This window comes from Erpetoichthys calabaricus, chromosome 1 (genome assembly GCF_900747795.2).
Source record: "Erpetoichthys calabaricus chromosome 1, fErpCal1.3, whole genome shotgun sequence".
Taxonomy (NCBI): domain Eukaryota; kingdom Metazoa; phylum Chordata; class Cladistia; order Polypteriformes; family Polypteridae; genus Erpetoichthys; species Erpetoichthys calabaricus.
In genome coordinates, this window is record NC_041394.2 from 261,520,008 (window position 1) to 261,545,839 (window position 25,832).

General features: G+C 37.7%; 1 protein-coding gene across 1 annotated transcript in view; it reads right to left on the minus strand.

The window, feature by feature from the left end:
* cttnbp2 (cortactin binding protein 2) overlaps positions 1-25,832 on the minus strand; it is a 252,003-nt gene that overhangs the window by 71,527 nt on the left and 154,644 nt on the right. Inside the window, exons 4-5 of the mRNA XM_028814622.2 lie at positions 13,228-14,872; positions 5,606-5,809 (exon numbers count right to left, since the gene is read on the minus strand). Coding sequence (XP_028670455.2) covers positions 5,606-5,809; positions 13,228-14,872 — 1,849 coding nt within the window. The remainder of the gene's footprint in view (positions 1-5,605; positions 5,810-13,227; positions 14,873-25,832) is intronic.

Genomic DNA, 25,832 nt, shown 5'->3' on the forward strand with positions numbered 1-25,832 from the left:
GATATAGTGGATTACTTGCTCAGCACAAAGTATTTACCATGTATGTCACCTTGTTATTTTTTATTTTTTTAATTCTTTCTCCTTGGTGATCCTTGCCTCTCTTTCTCTTGTCAGTTGCCCCTTCATCTCTCTTCCTAACTACAGATTCAAATGTGCTCTAGCCAGGAGGTGGCTTTAAACTCCATCTTAAAGTCACTTTTGACCAAGTTCAGGAATTGCCTCTCATCTTAGTCCCACTAATCTCTCCCAGTACTACAGAGTCTTTCTTTGCTTCCAAAAATATTTGTCATACATGCCATTCCTGTGCTGTGTGCTCTCTAGCAGAGATGTCGCCACCTCTGAAGTTATGTCTCTGACTATACTCACTCTTTTACAACAGGGTCAGACTCCTCTGCCAACTGCCAGGTTACAAAAACTGGAGTTTATCTAACAATGACTGGTAATTACATGTAAATTTGGGATCATAGACAATCTACAAGTAAAAACAGTCATCAAAACCCAGCAAATAAAAATATAAATAGTGCAATATAAGAGGGAACAAGAAGGAGCTGGACTTGGAGCTCTTTTCTAATTTCATGTACCTTCTTAGAACCTAGACCAAGACCTAAGAAGATATGTTGACACTACTCACATAATTGAAAAGAAACTTTTTTTTAGTCTTCATTGCCCCAAATTTTCTCATAGATGCCATTAAAAATATTTCAACCCCTATTGAAAAATTTAAGAGAAACATAATATATTCAAACCCTCTTAATCAAATTCTGGGTTGTGATGCCTTTCATATCACAATGGACTAACTGTTCTTATTCACACTGGCAATTGATTTTAACAGATTAAGCATAAATGCTATTATTACTCATGAATATTATCTTTCTGTGTTATATGACATGACTAGCTATGCAAAATAAACAGAACTGAATATGAATAAGCAGCTGCTAATTTTTTAAACCAGCCATTAAGCTGCTAAGATTGCCACTTGTCCTGAAAATGGTGATTGTCTTCCAATGAATTGATTGTGGGTCTAAAGATGGTTAATGCAGAAATTCAAGAACAATAGGCTTTAATTTTTGCAGGATGGACAGATATTTCAAAATTGAAGGATGATGCACACGCAGCTCATCTTTAATCATACTAGTCGTCTAGTTCAGTTTCTAATTGCTGTAATGTTTGTTATAGAAACGCATCAAAAACAGTTCATTTTTTGAAATGTGACAATCATGATACACTCATGATATAAGAAAATCTAAATTAAGATTAGTTTATTTACTATTATTTAATACTTTTTTATGATATCAACTTAGTGCTTGCAGTATATAATCCATAAACTACCCAAAAATAGTGAGTAAGGTCACAGTTATATATATCTATATATATAAAAGCCAAATACCACTGACTCACTCATTATGAAATCTCCCGAACCATCAGGACTTGGGACTTGAAATTTGGAATGTAAGTTACCCTTGGCCCATAGGTGCTCGCTAAGAAACGGTTTTAAAAATTCCGTGGTCCAAGTACTAAATTTCTTATAGTTATTTAGACTCGTTTGTATGTCTGTCCGCTTTTCTCGAGAAAACTACTAGGTTTTTTCTATAATTTGCTCAAACATTTAGTTGATTTTGCAACTTTCTCATGGCGCTAAGTATCATAGCTCGCTTGTGGTACCGATTTATTAGCGCAAATCCGAGAGAGACTCATCGGGGGCAGGGCCCTTATCACTCATAAGTCTGCCTCGGGGCGTAACCTTAACTCCGTTTAGTTAGCGAATGAGAGAACTACTTAACGGATTTAGATCTTTTTTTTAATAATTTGCTTGAACATTCCATTGCAACGTCTCTCATTGCGCTAGGAATCATAGTTCGCCTGCAGGAGCAATATATTCACGCTAATCCAAGACAGAGGCTTCAGGCCGAGGAGAGGGGGAAGAGTGATGTCAGGAGTAGAGAGTTGGGTGGGGCCCTCCTCACTGTCCTGTTTCACTAACACGCGGGCAAAGTCGCAGGGGATGGCTAGTTATAATATACAGTAATCCCTCGCTATATCGCGCTTCAGCTTTCGCGGCTTCACTCTATTGTGGATTTTATATGTAAGCATATCTAAATATATAACGCAGATTTTTCGCTGGTTTGCAGATTTCTGTGGACAATGGGTCTTTGTATTTCTGGTACATGCTTCCTCAGTTGATTTGCCCAGTTTATTTCATACAAGGGATGCTATTGGCAAATGGCTGAGAAGCTACTCAATCAGAGCACGCGGTTAAGTTCCTGGGTGCTGATTGGCTCAGCGACAGAGCGCCGAATTTGATTCCGCTTTGCGTTAACTAGGAAATCTCGTCTCACTCATTCAGCATCAACGTGTTTCTCTGTGTAAAGAGTTAACTTTTGTGCATAGTCAAGCCCTTTGTTATGTCTTCAAAACAATCTGCTCCTACTACTGCTTCAGGGGCCATGCCCAAGTGCCAATGGAAGATGTTAACGATTGCCGAAAAGGTAAAAGTTTTGGATATGTTGAAGGAAGGGAACAGCTATGTGGCATCAATGAGTCCACGGTTCTTTTTATTTAAAAAGGAGGAAAAGAATATAAGATCTACAGCTGCAGTTTCCTTTAACCAGGGCGCGAAACAAGTTGTAAGTGAACGTAATAAGGCGGTAGTCCAAATGGAATCTGCTTTAGGGATTTGGATTGAAGACTACCGGAAGAAGAACAACGGCGGTGCTACACAGTCAGGCTCATTTAGAAGAGCTGTAATGCTCTCCTTTGTTGTGCAGTAAAATTAAACACATCGTTATCGGACAAGTCATCGTGTCATTGTTGGTGAGTAACTATAATTAATTTTCTACGTACAGAACTTAGTACATTTATGTACATTTAGTGTCACTGTACACACATTTTACTGTATACAATTTTTCTTGCATTGTACTTATTTATTGCTGGTGGCCTGTCTATCGTAATGGCTGTAACATATGTGATATCGGAGACGCTCGATACCTTTAAAATAACATTTAGGTTTTACTGTATATAAACAGTGTTTTTACATACATAATTTCAACGAATCTTACCTAATATCTAAGAGAATACAAAGGGTTTATGCTGTATAGCTGTGCGGGAAATGTTTATAAGAGTGTGGGAGAATTTATAAGGGCTTAAAATATATAACAATAACCATTGTGGCAGATTGTGGTCATTACCTAGCCGGGATGCCTAAAAGGACCGGAAGGTGGCAGGAATAGCTTCCGGGCCACGAGGGGGCAACCGCCCTGGAGCAGGAGAGGACCACGGGAGAAGAACAAAAAGCTTCTGGCCTGTTGGGACCTGTGGCCACCGCCAGGGGGCACCTCAAGCCTCGTAGGACTCGAAAATAGTTACTTCCGCCACACTTGGCAAGATGGCAGAGGAACCGGCCAGGGACGCCTGGAGTGCTTCCGGTGCAAAGGGCAGCACTTCCGCCACACCAGGAAGTGCTGCCGGATGGACGTCATCAGACACCTGGAGCACATCTGGGCAGGGATAAAAGGCGCCACCTTCCTACAGTCTGGGAGCCAGAATCGGGAGTGGGAGCAGGACAAAGCTCCCAGGAGGAGAATAGAGGCGGCCAAGGACTGAGACAGAGAGATATAGTGGTGATTATTGCTGTGTGCATTGTGTGCTGTGTGGAACTGAATAATAAAAGTGTACTTTTTATAAAGATGTGGTTTCCGACTGGTGGTGTCCGGGCAAGTCTCACACCATATAAACATATGGTTTTTACTTCACGGATTTTCACGAGGGGTTCTGGAACGCAACCCCTGCAATCGAGGAGGGATCACTGTATAGTACATATATCCCATTTTATTTTTTGCTACTTAAATGTGCATAGAAAATTAAGGAGTTGATAAGTTATGACTAATAAATGACAAGGTATGTTTCAGCATACATACAACACTATACTCAGCACAAGAAGCACAGAGATACTCAGGTTGTATAGGTTGGGAGCATACATTGATTACAGCTCGTTGCTGTACCCACCACATGGTGAACCACCCGGATTGACATCCAAGTGCAGCTGTGCAACGGGTGACACCTCAGCACCACCCTGAACAGTTTGCGCTTTTTTACAGTGGCTGGAGTGCCAATCCTGCCACCCAACCTCCAGGATTTTCCTGTAAATTGGATGACCTGCTTGCAGGGCTGGATGCAGATTAACGTAATGAGAGCTAAAATGTAGCTGTTATAAACACAGCACTGTTAGTAACAGTAGTACTAGAATTGTCACATGTACAGTGTACAACCATGCAACAAAACTCTAGGTTCCATCATCAAGCACTTTGTGTTATTTTTTAAATTTTCAATTTAGTAGGACTAAGCTTGCATTGCCCAATCATTTGGAATGTCAAAACATATTTTAATTTTAGTTAAACAGTTGCAAATCTGAAAGCTATGCTTCATTCTACTTCAATCCCACTCTGAAGCTAAGTTACTTAAGAAAATGATTATAAGTAACAGTAGAAAACACTTGTCAACCTGTTCAGTCCATCTGATAGTGGTTTATCTCCTTACATACCCATAAACAAAAGATTATAATTACGCACGTAGAGAAAATTAAATCTAACTTTCATTCATAACAAGCGCACAGGTAAAATTGAGTTTGTATGTATGCAAGCCACTTGAAAGCTCTCAAAGTTTGGCTTTGGGCTAGTGATGGTAAGAAGGTGACACAAAGCTTTGCTTCTAGATACCTTATTTCCAAATCTCTGTACAGCAGAAGACAACTATATCAAACATTAGCTAAGTGCAGCAGTAATGCTTCCCATAAATAGATACAGATTGAAATGCACAGTGGCCACCAGGCAGACCTGTGGCAAGAATGCGATCCATCACATATACTGAAATTCTTCACTTAAAATACATCAACAATGATGAGTTCAGCAGAAAGAATGTCAGCTATTACACTAAAAACTGGTGTATTGTAACTGCTTTATTTGTTTCAAAATTAATTAGGCTAGCAAATAGCCTGAAAAATTACTATATCATCTCTACATATTTAAATGTTACTGTTTTAAATATAGACCAGTAATAACTATCTTCATTAATGCTGAATCTAATTTTCAAAGCAGAAACCAAGAAAGTATTTCTAACTGCATCATGTTTAGTCTCTCTTTCCTGCATGAAGCTATTGCTGAAGACAAAACATGTGTAACCCTTCTGTAAGAGTACTTGAGAGTTAGCAGTTGAGCAGTAATCTCATTGTGAACCAAATAAAGAGCCCATAAAATCAATCACAAACTAAAACCCCGCTGTTGTTTAGGGAAAACCAGAGAGTCTCTCAACTGACTTACAATCGCTGTCTATTTCTATATGCTCTTCTTTGTAAATCAATTGTAGTAAATGTGTTTAGCTGATTAAATTCTAACAGGTGGAACCCTGATGAATAGAGAAAGGTAAAGGAAAGTATTGCAGAAGCCTTATTGAAAGTCTCATTAGTTAATGGCTTTGCATATATTTACTGCAATTAAATAACCTCCATCACTTTGTTGACATTATATTGGCTCAGAATACTGGACATAACATTTACTATATGAAGAACCTTTTTTTAGCACTTAAAACATTTTCAGAAGATAACAAATCTTACCTGTGTGTCCATATTTTGCAGCAGAATACAAAGCAGAATTTCCATCTTCATCAAGGTGACTAATATAGTTTCGGTCTTCATTAAGCAGCATTGACAATAAAGTGACATTTCCCTGGGTAGCAGCTTGGTGGAGAAGGGTGGGCCTGCCAGCCAGGGGGACAGGACCACCACAAGTTAGCGGAGATGCTAGGGGGGTACACCAGCCTGCAGGAATGTGATATTTAAAGTGAAGAAGGATTAAATAATGACATTTTCACAAAATATTACAAGCAGTCTTTTGATTAAAACAGTTTTTAAATACTGTGTATCAGGAAAAAACTTACCAGCGCCTGAGGCAGTATTACAAACTGTTTTAATGACCTTTGCATGTACAAAAATACTCTATACTTTTATAGTTTTAAGGTACTCTTGCTTTTGATAGAACCCCATTTTTTAATAAATATTTAACTCCATCTTTTGGCTTCAACTGTCCTTGTCCTTGTGTTACCATAAATTATTTCAGTAGTTTAGTCATACCTGATGTTTTTATATTTTTAAATGTAGCAAGTGTTAATATATCTAAATATGGTAAACTCACTTTTCTATACAACCTGTTAAACATTTAAACATTACAACAAACTATTATCAGTTGTGAGAATTTGCCTTGGCTTGCTAAGTAATCAAATATTCTTTAACAGCCTGTATTGTTCTTAAATAGAAAGATTACAGATAATTAAAACATAGTAAATGGGCTGATGTAAAGATATATTTGCCTTCTTAATTTAAAGATTAAACAGAACACTTATACACTGTAAAAAACTTTTACGAACCAATCCTTCATCAAAAATACTAAACAAAAATCAAGCACAAGAATAAAAGCTGAATTCAACTGCACGTGACGTACATTTGCCTGCCTTTTAAATTCGTCATTGTCAATTGTTTATTTCTACTGACAAAACATTTCTAGCTGCCCATCTGTTGTGAAAAACAGCACTGTACAAATTCACAAAACTTGCAAAAACATGAATGGCCATTTCTGCTCCAGTTATACATTTTCTCTCTCTCCTTTTGATGGTTCACACTTTTTGGATTTCTTAAAGATAATATAACGGAGAATAAAGAAAATGTACCAAAGTCTATGGAACTAAGTTCTTGCCAAATAGCTGGCCACTATTCCTATCTAGGATAAGACAAAATTTAAGGAAATATTTAACACTGCAATAAAAAATGTCTGTCGAAATATTGTAAGACAATGTGGGTATGCTATATTTAGAAAAAATAGCTTAGAAAACGTTTTGCTTCAGTGCACTAAAATTATAACTATGTACATGAAATCATGGATTATAAAAGCGGAACTTTAAACTAATGGATATTGTGCAGTATGGTAGAGTAATTTATTTCATATCTAATAATTAAGTCCAGAGAGTTTACTAGATAAACCATTGGCACAAAGATGGCCCCCGTGAGAGCCTCTGTCCTTACATTTGTTCATTGTAGTTGCTTTTAAGATTAGAGGCTACCTCTTGACTTTTATTGCATTTGCTCAAAGTAACTATTGTTCTCTGTGCGCTGGGTGATTTTCATGAAAATTATGAATCTAGGAGATTAAGAAACAACATTATGATGTATGTATGCAACAAATGTACTAGTTTATTGTGGTTTCCCAAAACCCCTCTTAATCAGCCAATTTACGATGGAGAATAAATACCCTGCTTCTGAAACCACCTACAAAAGAGCATTATAATTTATTTCATCCCGCCACAGGACCAAAAATGTAAAGTAATATGAAGTAAATATTATTTAATAAGTAATTAAGCCACATATACTGTTAAGATGGGCACAAAAGAAATGACAGAATATGCTGTGAAAAAAAAGTACACTTTTCTGAAGAAGTGCTTGTTTTTCTTTTTGATGAAAAGGGTGCTGTTGCTCAGTAAGGTACCTGGCAGCCTTCCCAATAACAAGAAGAAACAAAAAGTGGGATGAGATAGCACAGAACATAATGATCTGCACATCACAACTTACCTTTAAACACTTTTCAGACTGGAGGTTGGGTGGTCATTGGGTATGGGCATCTAGGCCATACTTTAGGCCAACTATATTCAGTGTGCTTATATTTGACATATACTATGTAGCCAGAAACAACAAACGACTGACAATATCAGATCAATCCCACCAAGAAGGATTAGCACCACATGTTACATTTGGGCAAGCATGCAAATACAGATTTCAGCGTACTTTGTTTATGTGATAATAAATCTGATGGGAACTGATTACAGTACATTACATTATTAGTCAAGTCAAAAACGTTTTAGAAAAAGCCAGCACCATTGGTTATCTATCAATTTTACATTAATTTTGAATTTTGAACAATGTTAAATCAAACTTTAATATTACTGATCACAAACATCTGATGGTGTCTCCTACAATAGGCAGTCCTACAGCAAACTCTGGGTATTGACCCCTGGAACGCCAATGCCATTGTCTATAAATGCTTTCTCTTGCCTATGAACTAGATACCCTGGAGGAAATCTGTACAGTGTTTGTGTAGATATTTAATTTATATAATCTGTGATTTTGTACAGAATTCTTAAATAAAGATGAGTAAATGAATTCCATTATGTATTTAGAAACTGCCACACTCCCTCGGGCTAGGCACGGTGTATTTATTTCTTAAATATAGATAGATAGATAGATAGATAGATAGATAGATAGATAGATAGATAGATAGATAGATAGATAGATAGATAGATAGATAGATAGATAGATAGATCTTTATTGTCATTGTCACTTTTACAAAGGAACAACGAAATTGAAGGTGCAGTTGTATATAGATAATAATATATAGGTAATAAGTACAATGAAATGAAACTAAAGTCTTTCAATTATAAACTGGTAAAAAAGCATATATAATTATGTAAAAACGGTAATGATGATGGCATGCCAACCCTCTATATCAGACTGAAATATACGCACTGCTGTAATATCTGGAATTTTGACTTTACCCACGTTCTTCTTCATTGTCACTAGGAAGAGCACACCTGCTGTCACTGCAATACTGTGCAGCACTATACACACAACTATACTGCAGCGTTGCGAAGGTGAAGGCTCTGGGATTTAGAAGACAGCCAAAGAGCATTTTTCATTATTCTGTATTGTGTTCCAACAGACTGCTGGTTTGTCTGGGGACAATGTACAGGTGTCAACAGGTATTCCCACCATCACATAGTAGCCATACTCATTGTACTTTGCCACATGACACAATGCTGACTTGCTGCCAATTTCTCATAGTATCTTAAAAAATTCTTAGTGATTGTAAATCACCTGTGTGTTCAACGTACAAAATCTTTACGGTAGGACTGAGGCAATGAATAGTAATTTGAAATTTTAAACGTAAAATAAAAACCGACTTTCAAACTCAAAGTGTACTTTTTACTTTAGTACATTCCATTAGTCTCACTCTCAGACTTCAATACAGTACATAAACTGTTACGAAAGCTTTATTTTATTTTCTCTTTAGATGCTCGATAAGAATCTTTATTTTCTACTGAATGATTTTAACTTATTTATAAATGATATATACACAAATTAAAAAAGGAATCAGCTAGAAATCTGTCTAGAAATCTTTTAAATCAGATAAGTCTATTTAATGAAAAAACCTAAGCTCTTGCTCCAATGACCATTCATACTTCAATTTTTATAGTACAGTTAGTTAAATGCAGAATAGAAACACTGTCAATTTAAAATGTATAAACAGATGCTACTCTATACCTTCAAAAATCTACTTATGGTGCTCTTGCAACAATAAATCAATTCCTTTAAAATGAGAAGTATTTAGTCTCTTCTAATGCGACACAAACTTCTTCCAAAATAATCCAAAATAATCAGGTCAAGATTATTCTGAGTACAAATAAAAACTGTTAATATTGCCTGAAAATATAATTTGTTTGCCCGGTTCTGATGAAATGAAACTCTTGCACATTTATGGGTTTTGCGTGCAAAACAATCAGCTAATTTTGCTCACTTTGCAATACTTAGTTTAGTTATTCACACGTGAGTGCTAGATTTAATATTTAATGAATATTCAGGTTTGTCAATTTACATGCAAAAAAATCAAATGGAATTTAAAACATTTGCTCAAAAAATGTGTTGGTCCTGTCTTTTGAAAATATTTATTTTTTTTACATTATTGATGTGTGTGAACAAGTGTTTCCAGTGAGGCACTGGGATTTTCCTCATTTATAAACGAGTCTGCCACAAAAGGCTTTGTTTGGCCGCTTCTTCCCAAGCATGAATAAAAAAAATCGATGGATGTGCATAGGGCAATGGTACTGATGCTAAAATAAGTAAACAACGTCAGTATTCCACACTAGTAAGAACCTTTCAGGGTTAAGTCATGATGTAGCTGCAATTATAAAAATGCAAAATATCTATCCAATCATTTTAATTCCTGCTTATCTTATTTAAATTTGACAGATTACAGGGGACTATCCAATCAGCAATAGGGGTAAAGCAGGCTACCCTCAAATAATGTCCTAGAAGTGCATATACACAGCAGAGAGTCAACATATTAGCATGTATGTTAACCATAATGTGAAAGGAATCTTCAACCAGTAACAGAAACAAAAAGAGTGGATATTCAAATGTCTCATGAACAAAATCACCTGAATTGGTCTTAAGACTTAAGGGCTATGAGATGGGAAGACTCTTGCTCTGCTACCATAACAATCAATGGCAAAATATAAAGCAAAAGAAATAAACATAAAAAGAAATAAAGGTATGATTTGACTTATTTAACTCGTTCAGGGCTGATGTTGACTTTTGTCGAAATTCTGGAGTAGAGGACGGTTATCGGCTATAAACTGCGACAAAACTTGCCCTTACTTTTTAGTTCGACTCTTTTCGCTTAAACTTAAGTTACGAAGCTTTGTTGATTTGACCTCATGAGTAGTGAAGAGCAAACATCCTCTGAAATGGCATCAACATCTGGCGAGACTAAAGCAGATGTGCTGAGCAAAATACTCCATGGACGTTTTACGTATTATCGCTGAATCGTGCTCTGACTTTTCGGAGTTTGATGTAAGTGATGTGAGCAGTTTTCGCCTAGGAGGACCACAAATTATGATGACAAAAAGTACAAACCATATTACGTCACACTGTGACTGCCACCGTAGCCCACCAGCTGTGCGAAGACAGAGAGGTAGATGGCCCGCCGTGCATTCTTGCTGGCCATCAAGCCACCCATACACATTCACTGCTGCCAGTGATGCCATACAGGCACCAACAGCAGCCACAGCACGTAGCAACAGACATTTTATGTTGATTTATGTGTGAAACCAATGCATTGTGTGCTTTTCAGAAAACTGAGTTTTTTGGAGAAAATATTCAGCCCTCAAAGAGTTAAGTTAAAAAGCTTAAGAAATAGACTAGAACATTACTATCAAAATTTACAACTTGTAATATTCTAACATAATATATCCTTTGGGACATTTTAAATTTATAAACTAAATGCCACCAGAAGGTACACTATTCAATATGTAAGAAAAAATCAAGACAGATTAAATAACAGCTTGATTTAACATTTATGTTCAAAAAAGCACAAAGAAAATCTGTAATTTAACAAATATTTTGAAACACATTTGCATAGTATATTATATACTAATATTCTTTTAAACTAGAAAAAACTCAGAAAGGACCCCCAAGCTCATTTAATACCTATAAAGTTTTTATTCTGAGTGAAGAGACACAAGCAGATACATGCAAGACTAATCTTGTGCTTGTTACATACTGTGAATAAAGCTGAAGCTCAAACACACTTTGCCTTGTTAAATCCACACAGCCCACCATTCACTTTCTGACTGCCTCTTTCTGACCATAATAATTTGTATACCTACTATCAAGAAAACATTGAATTAGCTAGATATGCTTAGCTAGGAACCTTAAATTATGTGATTTGTAAAAAATCACATTCTGAATAAGAATCAGGGTTATGGTTTTGAAATAAGCATTGTGATAGATATTCAGGCAAGGTGCATGCTTTAATGTTACTGGTAACAGCAGGGCTCAAGTCACGTATGGTATTGTTCTGACTATTGATAATTTGTGCAGATCGGTAGAATATTCAACAGTGCTGCATTACAAGCTAATTTTTTTATAGTCCCATCCCTAAATGCACATGTTAAGTTTTGGAAGATGACCCAAAGGATAATAATAAGAATTATAAATTAAGAAACACTTTGCAATTGTCCTAGGTTAGGTTAGTACAGCATTTCCTCTGTTTTATATGCCTAGATACAAGCTATTTTTTGACTAATGAACTGTCAAAGCATGAAGTATGACATGCACAAATGACACCTATCATTGCTAACTTTGAAATACAAAATCCATCCTTTCCTGCAACCAAGCAACCAATGCTAACTATAATTCCTGGGTGTAAATATGTACTGCAAAACACTACATACTGATCTGTCTACAGCTTGAAGGTGTCTTTTAACACAAGAGACACGTCCTTTTTGGGAAGAACAGAAGCACCTTTTGTTAAATCCCCCTTTGGTTGATGCTGATTTCATTTCATCACAGTGCAGGGCTTGAAGTACTCGACTCCAACACAGATTGTGAATAAATAATAAATGAATTCAAAAAGGCTTTTCAAAATATAATAAATACCAATCACAGTTTGAAAATGTGATGGGGTAGTTAATAATATAAACACTTCAAGAGTTAGCTGCAGCACATTACACAGTAATTTTGAAACCTTTATGTACACCATTTTAACACTGGACTTTACAACATTTTAATGATTCAGTAGCTATTCAATTAAAAACCGTATTTAGGACAATTGTTAAATTAGCCATTATAGCATTAAGTAGTACAGAGAAAAAGAGTTCATCCAAGCAAGAACAAGAGAGAGAGCAGGAAAGATGAAAACTTTCACTGAAACTAGCATAACATGCAGTGATAAATGGTAAAGGGAAAGGTCACAGCTCCTGGCATCAGCTTCAGAGAACAGAGTTTGTTATATGGAGGATCTAATCAGGTCTTTCAAACTCTTACTAGGAAAAGCCTCAGCAAGGCATAAGCAGTGTCGCTTTATTCATACAAAGGCATATAAAATAATTACTTTTAAAAGAGAGAGAGGAATCATATGGAAGCAAAGAGACAAACATCCCAAATGGGAAAGAAAGAAGAGGCTTTTATGAAAAAGTTGCATTCAAGGCTCTAATTTTGTTAAAGTTAACCTCTCTCAGCATATGCCATAATGTTCTTTTTATTTATTTTAAAAGCATTTATGACAAAAGAAAACAATGTCTAAGAATTTTTAAATCACTAGAATTACTGGATGCAGCTTTTCAACTAAAGGTCAGTTTATTTGCTTTAAATTATAAAATTAGATTTTTTTATCTGTTATTTTACATTCCAGAAACAAAAGTCTTTTTTTGTTTCTGAAATGGAATGTGTTTGAAACAGCAAGAATCAAACAAATTACAAACTCATCACTTTTATCTACAGCCAGCAGCCTAAGACATTAAAGCCAAACAAATCATTGATTAACATTAAAACACAAAGGATGTAGAAATCTTTTGATAAGAAAAGCTGCATCCCAGCAGGATAACAATTCTGGCAGCACAGTTTATTAATTTTACCTGAGGCTGTTACCAGTGGGCTGTCTTTATCACATGGGCTACAAGATGAGGGACTAACAGAGTTTATGGAGGAGCTACAGGCAATGGTGGAGGTGGAGGTGGACGTGGGAGCGACAAAGGGACACTCTGAGCATGCGGACTGGTGCAGCCTTGGGGAGGAGGTGGGCCAAGCACCCACCTGTGATGCAGTCAAGGCTGGGATGGGACAGCTTCCACCAGCCCCTGGAATATCGATGGCTGGTTTGGGTGGAAGCTGGGGAGAAGTGGATTTATGCAGAGTCTCTTCATTTAAAAGGCGATTTCCTTGTGGTGAACTGGAAGGAGGGGTTATGGATTTAGAAGGAACAGCCAAACCAGTACTTGAGGATCGACTTCCATCAGACACCACTTTAATGGGTGGGTGCGGTGGGGATGGAGTTTGTGAAAGACCAGGCTTTTTTGGGGGGATGGGAGGTGGATTGCCTCGGTCAATTCTTGCCACATTTGGAGATTTTAAACCAATCTGTTGATGGCCTAAGCGGCCAGGAAATGGTCCTCCTTCAGAAGCAGAATGAGGTAAGCAAGGTCGCAAAGTATTGGTAGTTTGAGGACTTGTAAACCTTGAAAGAACTTGCGTTACAGTGTGGCGGGCTTGCTGTTTAGCAGCAAAATTATCACGGTTTGTGGGTGACAAATCTCTCGATGGGGGGCTCTGTGTGGTTATTCCATTTTGGTCATGTTCAGTAGGAGATGACTGGAATCGAAATCGTGCTGCCTGTACCCTGGTACTAACACCTTGGTGCAAACTGGCAGATGAATGTAAACTGTGCACAGATGGAGCCGGCGGAAAATTAGGCGAGGATATTCCTGAAGATGGAGTTGACGGATAAACAGGATTGAATGGGGACTGAGTGGTGCCACTGTGTATCTCAGGGCCGCCTCCTGAAGGTCCATTCTCAGTTTGTGCAGAAAGGGATGCTGAACTGCTATAGGGAGCAGATTTATCAGCTGGTCTTGCTACTGCAATATTTCCAGTTACTGCTCCTTTAAGATGTCCCGTATTGCTGTAATTCATGCTGGAAGGCTTAACAGGTATTGTGAGTGGTGACTTTTTCAAACCATCTATACTCTGTTCTGTGGATAAACTCATGTCTGTTTGGCAAGAGGTTGTTCGCAAGTTAATTACATCTGTTCCAATACTAATGGAAGTGAAGGTTCTTGTTTTGCTCGTCTGGCTGTCAGGGAGGTCTTGTTTGCTATCGTTTTCAGACCGTAGTTGTTCCATTTCCTTTAGAAGATTCTCACTCTCCACCTTGAGGTCTGCCACTCGTGTTTCTTCCCGACCAAGCCTTGCCCTGAGCTGTTCTCTTTCTGTGTCAAAGTCAGAGAGTTGCTTCTCCATCTGTGCCTCCATCTGCTGGCCTTTTTTCTTCTCAGCTGCCAAATCTTCTTCAAGTTGGTTTGCTTTCTTTGTTTCTTCCTCGAGTTTAGCAGAGAGTTCATCAAACTTTTGACTCTCCTCAACTATTTTGGTAGCCAAATGTTTACACTCCTTAACCAGCATCATAACAATCTGCTTGTTCTTTTCCTGTTCATCCTTCAGCTGGGCTGATAGCTTCTTATGTTCTTGCTCCAGACTTAGCAACTGGGATTTTTCCTCCTCAAGCTAATGAAATAAACAGACAAAGTGGTAAATTGACTTCAATAGAAACTGAAAGCAAAAAAAAAAAAAACAATACTAGTCTTTATTCAAATAATAACTGCCATCTGATCATCTTTATTGTCATCATTATAAAACCATACTGTCCTTCTCTATTAGTAATTTCAGACATATTTTGGACATCTATCTGTCCATTTTCAAACCCTCCCAGTTCAGTGTCATGTGACTAGAAACCCTCTGTGGTCAGGGACCATTCAGAGACACTTTCATATTGTGGCAATATAGTCACAAATTAACCCAAAATGCATGTTTTTAGGATGTGGAAGGAAAACCTAAGTACCTGGAGAAAAATCTACAGCAGGACAAGCAAACTGCAAAGAGATAGTGACCAGGATAGGATTAAGATCGAGCCTCTTGCCACCCTGTTCCATATCACAACGTCATAAAAATAAAAATGATCAAAAATCAAAAATAACAAATGTTTTATACAAAACATTTTACATATTTTTATTTTCCAAGTTTGTGTTAAACTAACATATATTATACACTATACAAGCATATATAAAATATCTCAACATCTCAAACACATGAGTGCACTACAAAATTTAAATCATAAATGTAAAATGACACATTTGAGCAAAAAAACTTTGTCTATGCATAAAAAGGCACTTTCAAAATAAGATGGTGTGACCTGTAGGGTGCTTACCTGCACCCCATACATCCAGACACAACCAAACCACTCAGTAACGGGTTTGAGGAAAGAAGCTTCATTCAAACAAATTACCTTCTACAGGTTTTTGATAAATCAGTCACAGTTTTGTTTCCTTCCTTTTCCACCGGCCCTCTCCTCTGAGAAAGCCTTGCCCATCTCCTTCTGACTCTGCTGGATGAAGCAGAGTGGCTGCTTTTCAATATAAATCCTGGAATATGTCTGGTGTAGCAGGATTGCCACTTTGAAGCCCTTCTGGGGAGCCTGCTCTCAACAGCTCCCTCTAGAGGCACCCGAGAACCCCAACAGGGCTGCGTAGCAAAACTATAAATGCCATGCAGCCCTGCAGGTGTCCAAATGGGAGCCATATCAGTTGGACACTGTCACCCAGCGTACTGGGGGAACACAACGCCTCAGGATGCAGTTGCCCTCTGACCTTCCCTCATAATGGACTCCTGAACGGGAAAGATACCACTAACCAATCCAGTTGGGAATGCCTGTCCATCCATGTCCTTCCTATATCATGACTTTCTGGCCAGGTAAGAAACCATCTACCACGGCCAAGGTGCCAGTCAACCCATGTCTTTGGTGACAATGGTAAAGAACCAATTTGGAACAAACATGTACCTTAAAATGATAACATTAAAAGAAACAAAAATTTGGGAAATAAAAGAATATGAATTTCCATAAAACATTAACAATGAAAATAAAACCAAACCAAATATAATTTGATCAGCTACTGTATCATAATATTATTCAACCTAACTCAGGACTTATCTCTGGCATCTTACAAATCTATTTGTAATTAAGTCACTCTCTTCATGGCCTGCTATCTTGCTCTCTCATCCCAAATGTATGTGAAAATTCCTTCTTCACACTCATATATAAGTTTCATTCTTTTGTGTACTAATACTTTGACAGCTGGTTTATTCCATAAGGAAACTTTAATTGCAAACCCCTCTTATAGTGCAAATGCCTGTCTCCCCGAAATGTATACAGATTTTTCCTATGATTTGCATGCAACACAGTACTTTTTTGTGCAAAGTGATTTTGTTGTGCTCCTAAATCAAATTCAATGGTGGTTAAGACAGAAACCTTGCCAAACATAAAGAGAGATGAGGCTAATGCAGATGGATATAGTTTATTTAGGTTAGAACACAGGCCAGATTGAAAATGTGAATGGGTGGCCATAAATAGAAAAGATAATTGAAATACAATGCTGCTATAAAAGGAGAATGACCTATATATCACTGAGCATGGTCCAGCTAAAACAGAAAGCCAAAAAGTATTTCACTGAGGGTGTGTTATACACTTATGGTGCAGTGAATAATAGTAACAAAAACACTTTAAACCAATAGTTAAAATATAGTGATGTTTTAGTAATGGTTAAGGTGGAATTACTAGTCAAAATTAATGATTAAAAATGAATTAATTAAATATAAACTTCCATCCATACAGGTGTATTTTCTCAACTGATCTTTTCAAGTGTGGAGTCATGAGGAACCAGAGTTAATAATAATAATAATAATAATAATAATAATAAAAACTTTTTAACACTCAGCATATATTCTAAAAACAGAATACTATACATAAAACTGAAAGGAATTGGAAGAATTACAAACTAAATAAATCAATAAATTAAATGATGAGGGCGGCACAGTGGCGCAGTTAAGGAGACCTGGGTTTGCTCCCCGGGTCCTCCCTGCATGGAGTTTGCATGTTCTCCCCGTGTCTGCGTGGGTTTCCTCCCACAGTCCAAAGACATGCAGGTTAGGTGCACTGGTGATCCTAAATTGTCCCTAGTGTGTGCTTGTGTGTGCCCTGCGGTGGGCTGGCGCCCTGCCCGGGATTTGTTCCTGCCTTGTGCCCTGTGTTGGCTGGGATTGACCCTGTGTTAGGATATAGCAGGTTGGATAATGGATGGATGGATTAAATGATGATTCTGGAACAGCATGACAATATAATAAACAGAATAAATATGCAGTATAAGAAAACATAAGATAGATAGATAGATAACTTGCTAAAGCAACAACACAGAATGTACAGTATCATAGTCCAAAACTATAAAAACAAAATGAAAACTATCACATGAGTGAAATGACCAGAATTGTACAATCAATATACTCAATGAACGTTTTATGTACTGTAGGTTGTTTCTCAACAAATATTATTCCTATGATGTTGTGTATGTTATAACTAGCTATCGTGATATCCCATTAGCAAACATTATACTGCACAGTGTAATGGCTGTGGGCAAAAGACAGCCTCATTAGTGCTTCTTAGCATTACGGAAGGGGCCAGTGCCTAAATCACAACATACTGTATCACTAGGAGGATAATCAGAATTAGTCATGATGGCCCCTAATTTTGCAATCATCCTCTTTTCTGTTACTTGAACTTGACACTAGGGTTTGCCCTCTAATACAGCTCACTGTCCTGATCACTTTATTCAAGCATTTGGCTGATCCCCTGAGCTGGTGCTATTCTCCTACCAGAACAGTACACTGGTCACTACAGACAGATAAGCCATCACCACCTGCTCTGGGTCTTTTTGAACAGCTTATGTGTTACCCATCCACTCAACTGTTTAGATGGAACTCAGTGTTGAAAGTCTGCACCACCTAAAGATCTTCCTCTGAAAGCCACCTGACCCTTGCTAGCATAGCATGCAAGGCAGGAACAAACCCTGAATAATCATAATAATAATAATACATTTTATTTATATAGCGTCTTTCCCATGCTCAAGGCACTTACAGAATATAAGAAAGAACGGCAGGGTATACAGTATATAGCATTGTACTAAACCAAATAAATAAATAAAGAAGATTATGACAGTGAATTCAGAGAAAAAAAACAGACAACATAATTGATGGTCTAGCACCACGGTTTTCAAACTTTTTTGAACAAGTACCACTCCGCGAGGACCAGTAAACTGAAGTACCACTGTCAATGAATCGTTAATTTACGCCCGTGTTGTTTTGAAGAAAAAGTCACTATAATCACTATAATGACTATAATTATGACGTTAAAGTGATATTAAACTAATTAAGGAAATGGGTGCCAGTGCTAATAAAAGCCGGCTTGGAGTTTTCCACGCATTTACAGTAGTATACTTATACTATATATGATATGCAACATATTGGAATTCTAGCAACATCGATTCATGGAAAATAAAGGACCACACGAGTACCACTTGGCATGACTTGAAGTACCACCAGTGGTACGCGTACCACAGTTTGAAAACCGTGGGTCTAGCACACACACACATACAGGTTACATGGGCATCTTGACAGAGAAGTAAACTGAGAGAAGGGTAATAAAGTCAAGTAGAGCTAAAAGCATTCCTGAGCAGATGAGTTTTGAGTTGCTTTTTAAAAGAATTCATGGAGTCAGCTGACCTGATTAATTTTGGTAGGTCATTCCAGAGTCTAGGCGCTATACAGCTGAAGGCCCTATCACCCATGGAGTGTAGATTAGTGTGGGGTACAACAAGATTGCCAGAATCAGACGACCTTAGTGGGCGGGCAGGCACATAGTGATGGAGAAGGTCACTGATATAATTTGGCGCGAGGTTATTTAAGGCTTTGTAGGTTATTAGTAGGATTTTATATTCGATTCTGTAAGACACAGGGAGCCAGTGGAGACGGAGCAGGATGGGTGTGATGTGCTCGCTGTTGCTGGTTCACGTAAGGACTCTTGCAGCTGAGTTTTGAATAAGCTGGAGCTGTGATATAAGATTAGAAGGGGCCCCTGCCAGTAGAGAATGACAATAATCAATGCAGGATGTGATAAAAGCATGGACATGTTTCTCAGCATTAGAGAAGGAGAGGAAGGAGCAAACACAGGATATGTTACAGGGGTGAAAATAAGAAAGTTTCTTAATGTGATTTATGTGGGCGGAATAAGAAAGGGAGGAATCAAAAATGAAACCAAGATTCTTTGCAGTAGAGGCAGGTCTGATGAGATCACCGCAAAGATGGACAGGGAAGGAGCTCATTTTATTAAGTTGCATTTTAGTCCCAATTTGCAGGAGTTCAGTGTTGTTGCAATTTAATTTTAAAGAGTTCTGCTCCATCCAGGTTTTAATTTCACTAAGGCAGGTTGTGAGCTGAGAGAGTTTTGATGAAGTTCCACTTTTAACATTGAAATAGAGTTGAGTATCATCTGCATAAAAATGATAACCCAGTCCATAGCTACAGATAATATGGCCAAAGGGAAGCATATAAATACAGAAGAGAAGATGGCCAAGGACAGTGTCCTGAGTAACTCCTTGTATGACTGGCACTGAGCTAGATCTGCTGTTACCAAGACTAACAAACTCTTGCCTATCAGTCAGATAGGACTTGAACCACTGGAGGGCATTACCAGATATACCCAGCATGTTCTCCATTCTGGACAGTAGAATGTCATGTCTGACAGTGTCAGATGCTGCACTGAGGTCTAATAGAATTAATATGCTGGTTTGAATAGGGCACCAGTCCATTTCAGGGCAAATGCACACACACATACCCACACATTAAACACATACTAGGACCAGTTCACATAAAAGCATGTCTTTGGATAGTGGCAGAAACCCAGAGCACCCTGAGGAAACTCACAAAGACACAGAAAGAACACACAAACTCCACAGCAAGAGGACCCAGGATGCGAACCCTGGTCTCCTTACTGCAAGGCAGCAGAGTTACCACTGTGCCACCCTAAATAGGTGGTGTAGATGGTAAATACAGTGTGAGACAGGCCAGTTTCCTGTGGTGTCCCTGTGCTGTTGACTACCATGTCTAGCACACAATTCTGAAGTCATACAAACTATCACTTATGCATTAGAGAAAATTAAAAAAATACAAATTTAGTCAGAATAAGTAAAATTGGAAGAAAGGGTAAGAATGTTTGAATTTGAAGTAGTTAAATGCCTTCTTCGCTAAATTAGTATTATTTGCCATTTAAAGATCTGCATATCTGATATCCGTAAGGAAGTCATTCCAAAGTCTGGATACAAGAGAACTGATAATGTTTTGGGACTATAGAATTAGGGTTGTTGAGGAGTGTGGCATAATATCCAGGGTTAGTGGTCGACTGGTGTGCAAGGATCAAGAGTTGCTGAGAAGGGAGATTAAGCTTTTTGGGTAACATTTTAGTATAGGTAATCCATTATAAGCAGCTATCAATGCTCTGAATGCTTTAAACCATATTGTAAGCTTTTTTAGCATGATATAAAAAATGACAAAAGGAATTATCATATTTTAATAGTATTATTACCTTTAATGATAATTAATTATTATTAACTGCACATATAATACAATGTTGATAGGCTTTTAATAGCAGGTTTACAATCAATACATACAATGTGACTGATTTATAGGTTAGCACATGATTTATTACACAATACTGGAAGACCCAGGCATCCAGTGAAGACTTAAAAGAATATCTGAGTAATTGGGGTAAAACAAAAACCAGTTTGGACAGTACAGTGTCCATTTTAGGACATCCTCCTCCCTCCGAAAAAACTCCATCCTTCCTACTACCTTCGACAAAAGATTCCTCCTCCCTCCCCTCTCCTCCCTCCTTCCACCACCGTCCGCTCTCAGTTCTCCGATGTCCGTTTTCCGTCATCCACCCTCATATCTCCGTCATCCGCCTTCAGCTCTCCGTCAAACCCCACACTCCCCCCGCCCCCCATCACGGCATTTCGTTAATGAAGTGACGTAATACTTCAGCTCCACCTTCTTCACAAGTTCATTCACGAATTATTTGTCAATTAGATTTCACAGTAAGATTTTACAGCACGACTCAAACGCGGGAACGAAGGTAAATGACGTTAATTGTTGAGTGTCTTTTAATACTATGTAAGCATACATATTAACACGTGTGCATGAAAACATATGCATTTACGGGGTGATTTCTCAGGCTTAAAAGCTCACCTTTTATTAAAAGGTAAATGCAAACTTTTTTCATTCTGAAGGGCACAAACCACGTCGGATTTCAGGACTGTGGGAGGAAACCAGAGTACCCGGACGAAACCCACGCTCACATGGGGAGAACATGCAAACTCCACGCAGGGAAGCGAACCCGGGTCTCTTAACTGGCAACTTTTCACTGCGCCACCATGCCGCCCGCATACAAACTTAAAAGGTTTAAATAAAACAGAAATATATAACTTTTATTTTTACTTCCTCAACTTGTGGACGGTGTATCCTGTAGCAAAGCTCTTAACTTTTTTCATGAAAGCCCCTTTCAGTCAATAAGCCTTAAAAACAGGTGTAAAGATATTGACAACAAGCTACGCAAACCCACCAAAACATGGAATCGTTTAAATCAAGACGCTGCGTTACCTTCTTCCAGATCGGTCCTAAGTAAGGCGTTTGTATTTTTCCAAAGCAGTTCTGGTTTCCATCTGCATCTGAGTCGAAAAATACCATCCCATACTATTAGTTAACGATTAACACATTTCTATATGTTTTGTAAGCATACAATACAACTGATAATATGTTGTGCTTATTTATCTGGTGTACCAAAATTTTCGCGCGTTTAACGGCTGAAATCCGACGTGGTTTGTGCCCTTCAGAATGAAAAAAGTTTGCATTTACCTTTCAATAAAAGGTGAGCTTTTAAGCCTGAGAAATCACCCCGTAAATGCATATGTTTTAATGCACACGTGTTAATATGTATGCTTACATAGTATTAAAAGACACTCAACAATTAACGTCATTTACCTTCGTTCCCGCATTTGAGTCGTGCTGTAAAATCTTACTGTGAAATCAAATTGACAAATAATTCGGTGAATGAACTTGTGAAGAAGGTGGAGCTGGAGTATTACGTCACTTCATTAACGAAAATGCCGTGATGGGGGGCGGGGGGAGTGTGGGGTTTGACGGAGAGCTGAAGGCGGATGACGGAGATATGAGGGTGGATGACGGAAAACGGACATCGGAGAACTGAGAGCGGACGGTGGTGGAAGGAGGAAAGAAGCGAGGAGGGGTGACGGGGGATTCCTCGCAGCGACGAGGAATCTTTTGTTGAAGGTAGTAGGAAGAATGGAGTTTTTTCGGAGGGAGGAGGATGTCCTAAAATGGACACTGTAGTACAGGCCACCAGTCCATCCTGAGGCACTCACTGCTCATATACACACTTCTACACTGACTCAAATCAAGACCATTCAAAGACCTCCACAAATGAGTAAGAAGATAAGAAAACGCATATTTAGCATAGTATGCTCTAATATTAATAAAGAACAAAAGCAGCAACAACAGAGATGGCGGTAATGCAAGTTAAGGGCATTGTGGGGAAATAACATACAGTAAGACAAAAAGAAAAGTAACACTTTCACCAGGGAAGGGCTAATTTTACCTGTAGCCAAGGACAGCATATATAGGTCATATAAAATGTGTAGATTAGAGGCAGTGATGTTCTACATAAGTAGTTAAAAGGAAAATGAAAAGAGGTAAATGTGGACAATCCTAAGAACTAATGGTAATACAACCCTTAACAATCAAATGAAGAAAGAGACTGCACTGACCCTGAGAATTGTACACTAGCAGATTTAGCTTGAATTAAATGGAAAATAAAGGAAGCAATTATAAAAGAAAGAGCAGCTATCCTGTGAAGTTCAATGATGTGTTATTATGAGTACAGAAAAGGCTCTTTCACTAGTATGGTAGATCACTATGAGGTAAAAATGAAATATTTTAAAATAGAAGAGCAAGTCTCTACTTTTATTTCCGAAAATGTTTTATTAAAGTGTGTTAAGAAACAGAAATTATTAAACTTAATCAATGAATAAATGCTCTTTTTCATTCACTACTTACTGTATTTATGTTCAAGTGTAGCACATTTTAGTTCAGATAACACAACAGAACAACCCCTGGTTTCAGAACATCTGGGTCCTCTGCATTTTGCCTATAAGATACATATAGGTGGGAAGATGTTCCTATTTACATGCTTCACAGAGCCTACTACCACTTGGATGAAGCCTGCACCACAGTCAGGATCATGTTCTTTGATTTTTCCAGTGCCTTTAACACCATTCTGCCTCAGTGACTGGGGAAAAAGCTCAAGGCTATTCTTCTTGAGGCCTCCATGATTTTCTGGATGACGGACTCCCAGACCAACAGAACAGTTTGTAAAGCTCAGAAACTGTATGTCAGAATTGGTGGTGTGTAATACTGAAGCACCACAGGGATCCATTTTGACTCCTTGTCTGTTTACCCTCTGCACAACGGACTTTTAGTACAATACCAGTCCTTGCCATCTACAGAAGTTCACAGATGACTCCTCCTTAATAGACTACATTAATAATGGAGACGACGTGGTGTTTAGTAGGCTTGTGGAGGACTTTGCCTTATAACTGTAATTCATTATCAACCAGACAAGACAGCTGGTGATGGACTTCCAGTGTGGCAAAGAACCTCTGAGACCAGACACCATTTGGAGAGAGGTCGTGGAAGAGGTGCAGAGCCACAAGTACCTGGGGGTTCACAATAACAGCAAACTGGACTGTTTTGACAACACAGTAACACTGTACAAGGAGGGTCAAAGCAGACTGTACTTTTCTTTTGAATTGTGCAGCAAGCTGCTGATGATGTTCTACCAGTCTGTAAGTGCCAATGTGTTGTTCTATGAAATGTTCTCCTGGGAAGGCATCCTAAGCTCAAAAGATGCTCACTACTAGAAAAAAATTATCAGGAAAGCCTGCTCCATCACAGGGCGAACCCTATACACACTGGAAGCTGTTGTGGAAAATAGGATGATGATAAAATTGGATGCCGTTATTAAAAATCCCCTCCATCCACTCCTTGTGGTGCCCTCTTAGCCACAGGCTCATTCCACCACTGTTTGCTAAGAAGCACTTCTGGGGGTCTTTTCTGCCTACTGCTATCAGTCCCAAACTAAATGCTGATAACCTTTAAGTTAATTTTGCAATTTTTGCACAATATACATTATTAATTTATTGATTGATTGTATTATCTGTCCTGTGAGTTTTAATCTTTGTTTTTATACTTATGCTGTATGCATTTAAATTTCCCCTTGGGGTTAATAAAGTTAATCTAATCTAATAAGGAGGATCAGTGGATTATGTAGTGGAATCCACATAAATCCATATTGTCAGAATTCAGAATTAAGCAGGTGTGTACAGAATGCATTTTAATGTAAAAAATGAATATTTTTTATATGAGAAGTAAAATAAAAATATTAATACATAATTACATAATAAGGGTTGGTATTAGAAATGGATAAACGCTACAATGAGTTCTGGAACTATAAATTACTCCTAAGGTAAAGGACTTTGGGGGGTCCTAATGAACTCATAAATGTCCACAACCAGATGCTGTACATAACTTGCTTGAACAAAATGTTCACTTTCTTTAGGCTTTTCTAGATTTGATTATGTTATATTAAGTAATCTAAATTTATTTCATTTCTATTTTTAGTATTAATCTGAAAAATATAACAATACTGTATAAGTGCCTCTAAATTAATAATAAATAAAATGCTAAAAATTACTTAGTCTTTTTGCTATGTCTTATTCATAGTACACTATACATTATATTCTCTGTGGCAACCAAGAAGTTGCAAAATTAGTAGAACAGCATAAACTATTGTGAAACAGAGGTTATTGTTAAAACTCTCTCAATCTGCACCAGTGAATTGCTAGCCTGGTCTAGTAAAGAGTTGACAGAAAAACTCAAACGCCAAGAATCAGTGCAGTGGTGAGGATTAAGCCGTACACAGCCAGCCTGGCCTTAACTGCTGATTTGATTCCTGGGTTATTAAGCTCTTCCTCCAGTGCAATACTAAACCGGTGACATCACAGTGCCACCCTTTTCTGTATATTTATATGTAAATGTATGTCTTGTTTCATGATGCATATTTTTAAATTTCCTACAAGAAAGAGTATTTTTGGTTCCTAAAAGTAAATATTTAAAGTATATAAAAATAAAATATAAAAACTAAGGAATAACTCCAAATCTGTATATGACTGGGCAAACTCCAGGACTGAGTATGCAGGAGATAAATTTTGTAAAGGTTATGTAATGTTGTGCTCTGTGAAGGGTACTATATAAAATAACTCATTACAGGGAACTAATTAGTGATGCAGAATACAACTTAATATTAGTTTATTCATAAATTTTTCGGTTAACGTAATGTGTTTAGTAGTGTGGTTTTAAAGAACTAAGCTAAATTAATTACAGCAAATGACAGTTTTTCACAGCTGAGACTTAAAAAATTATACATACCTTAACAAAAATTATAAAAACAAAA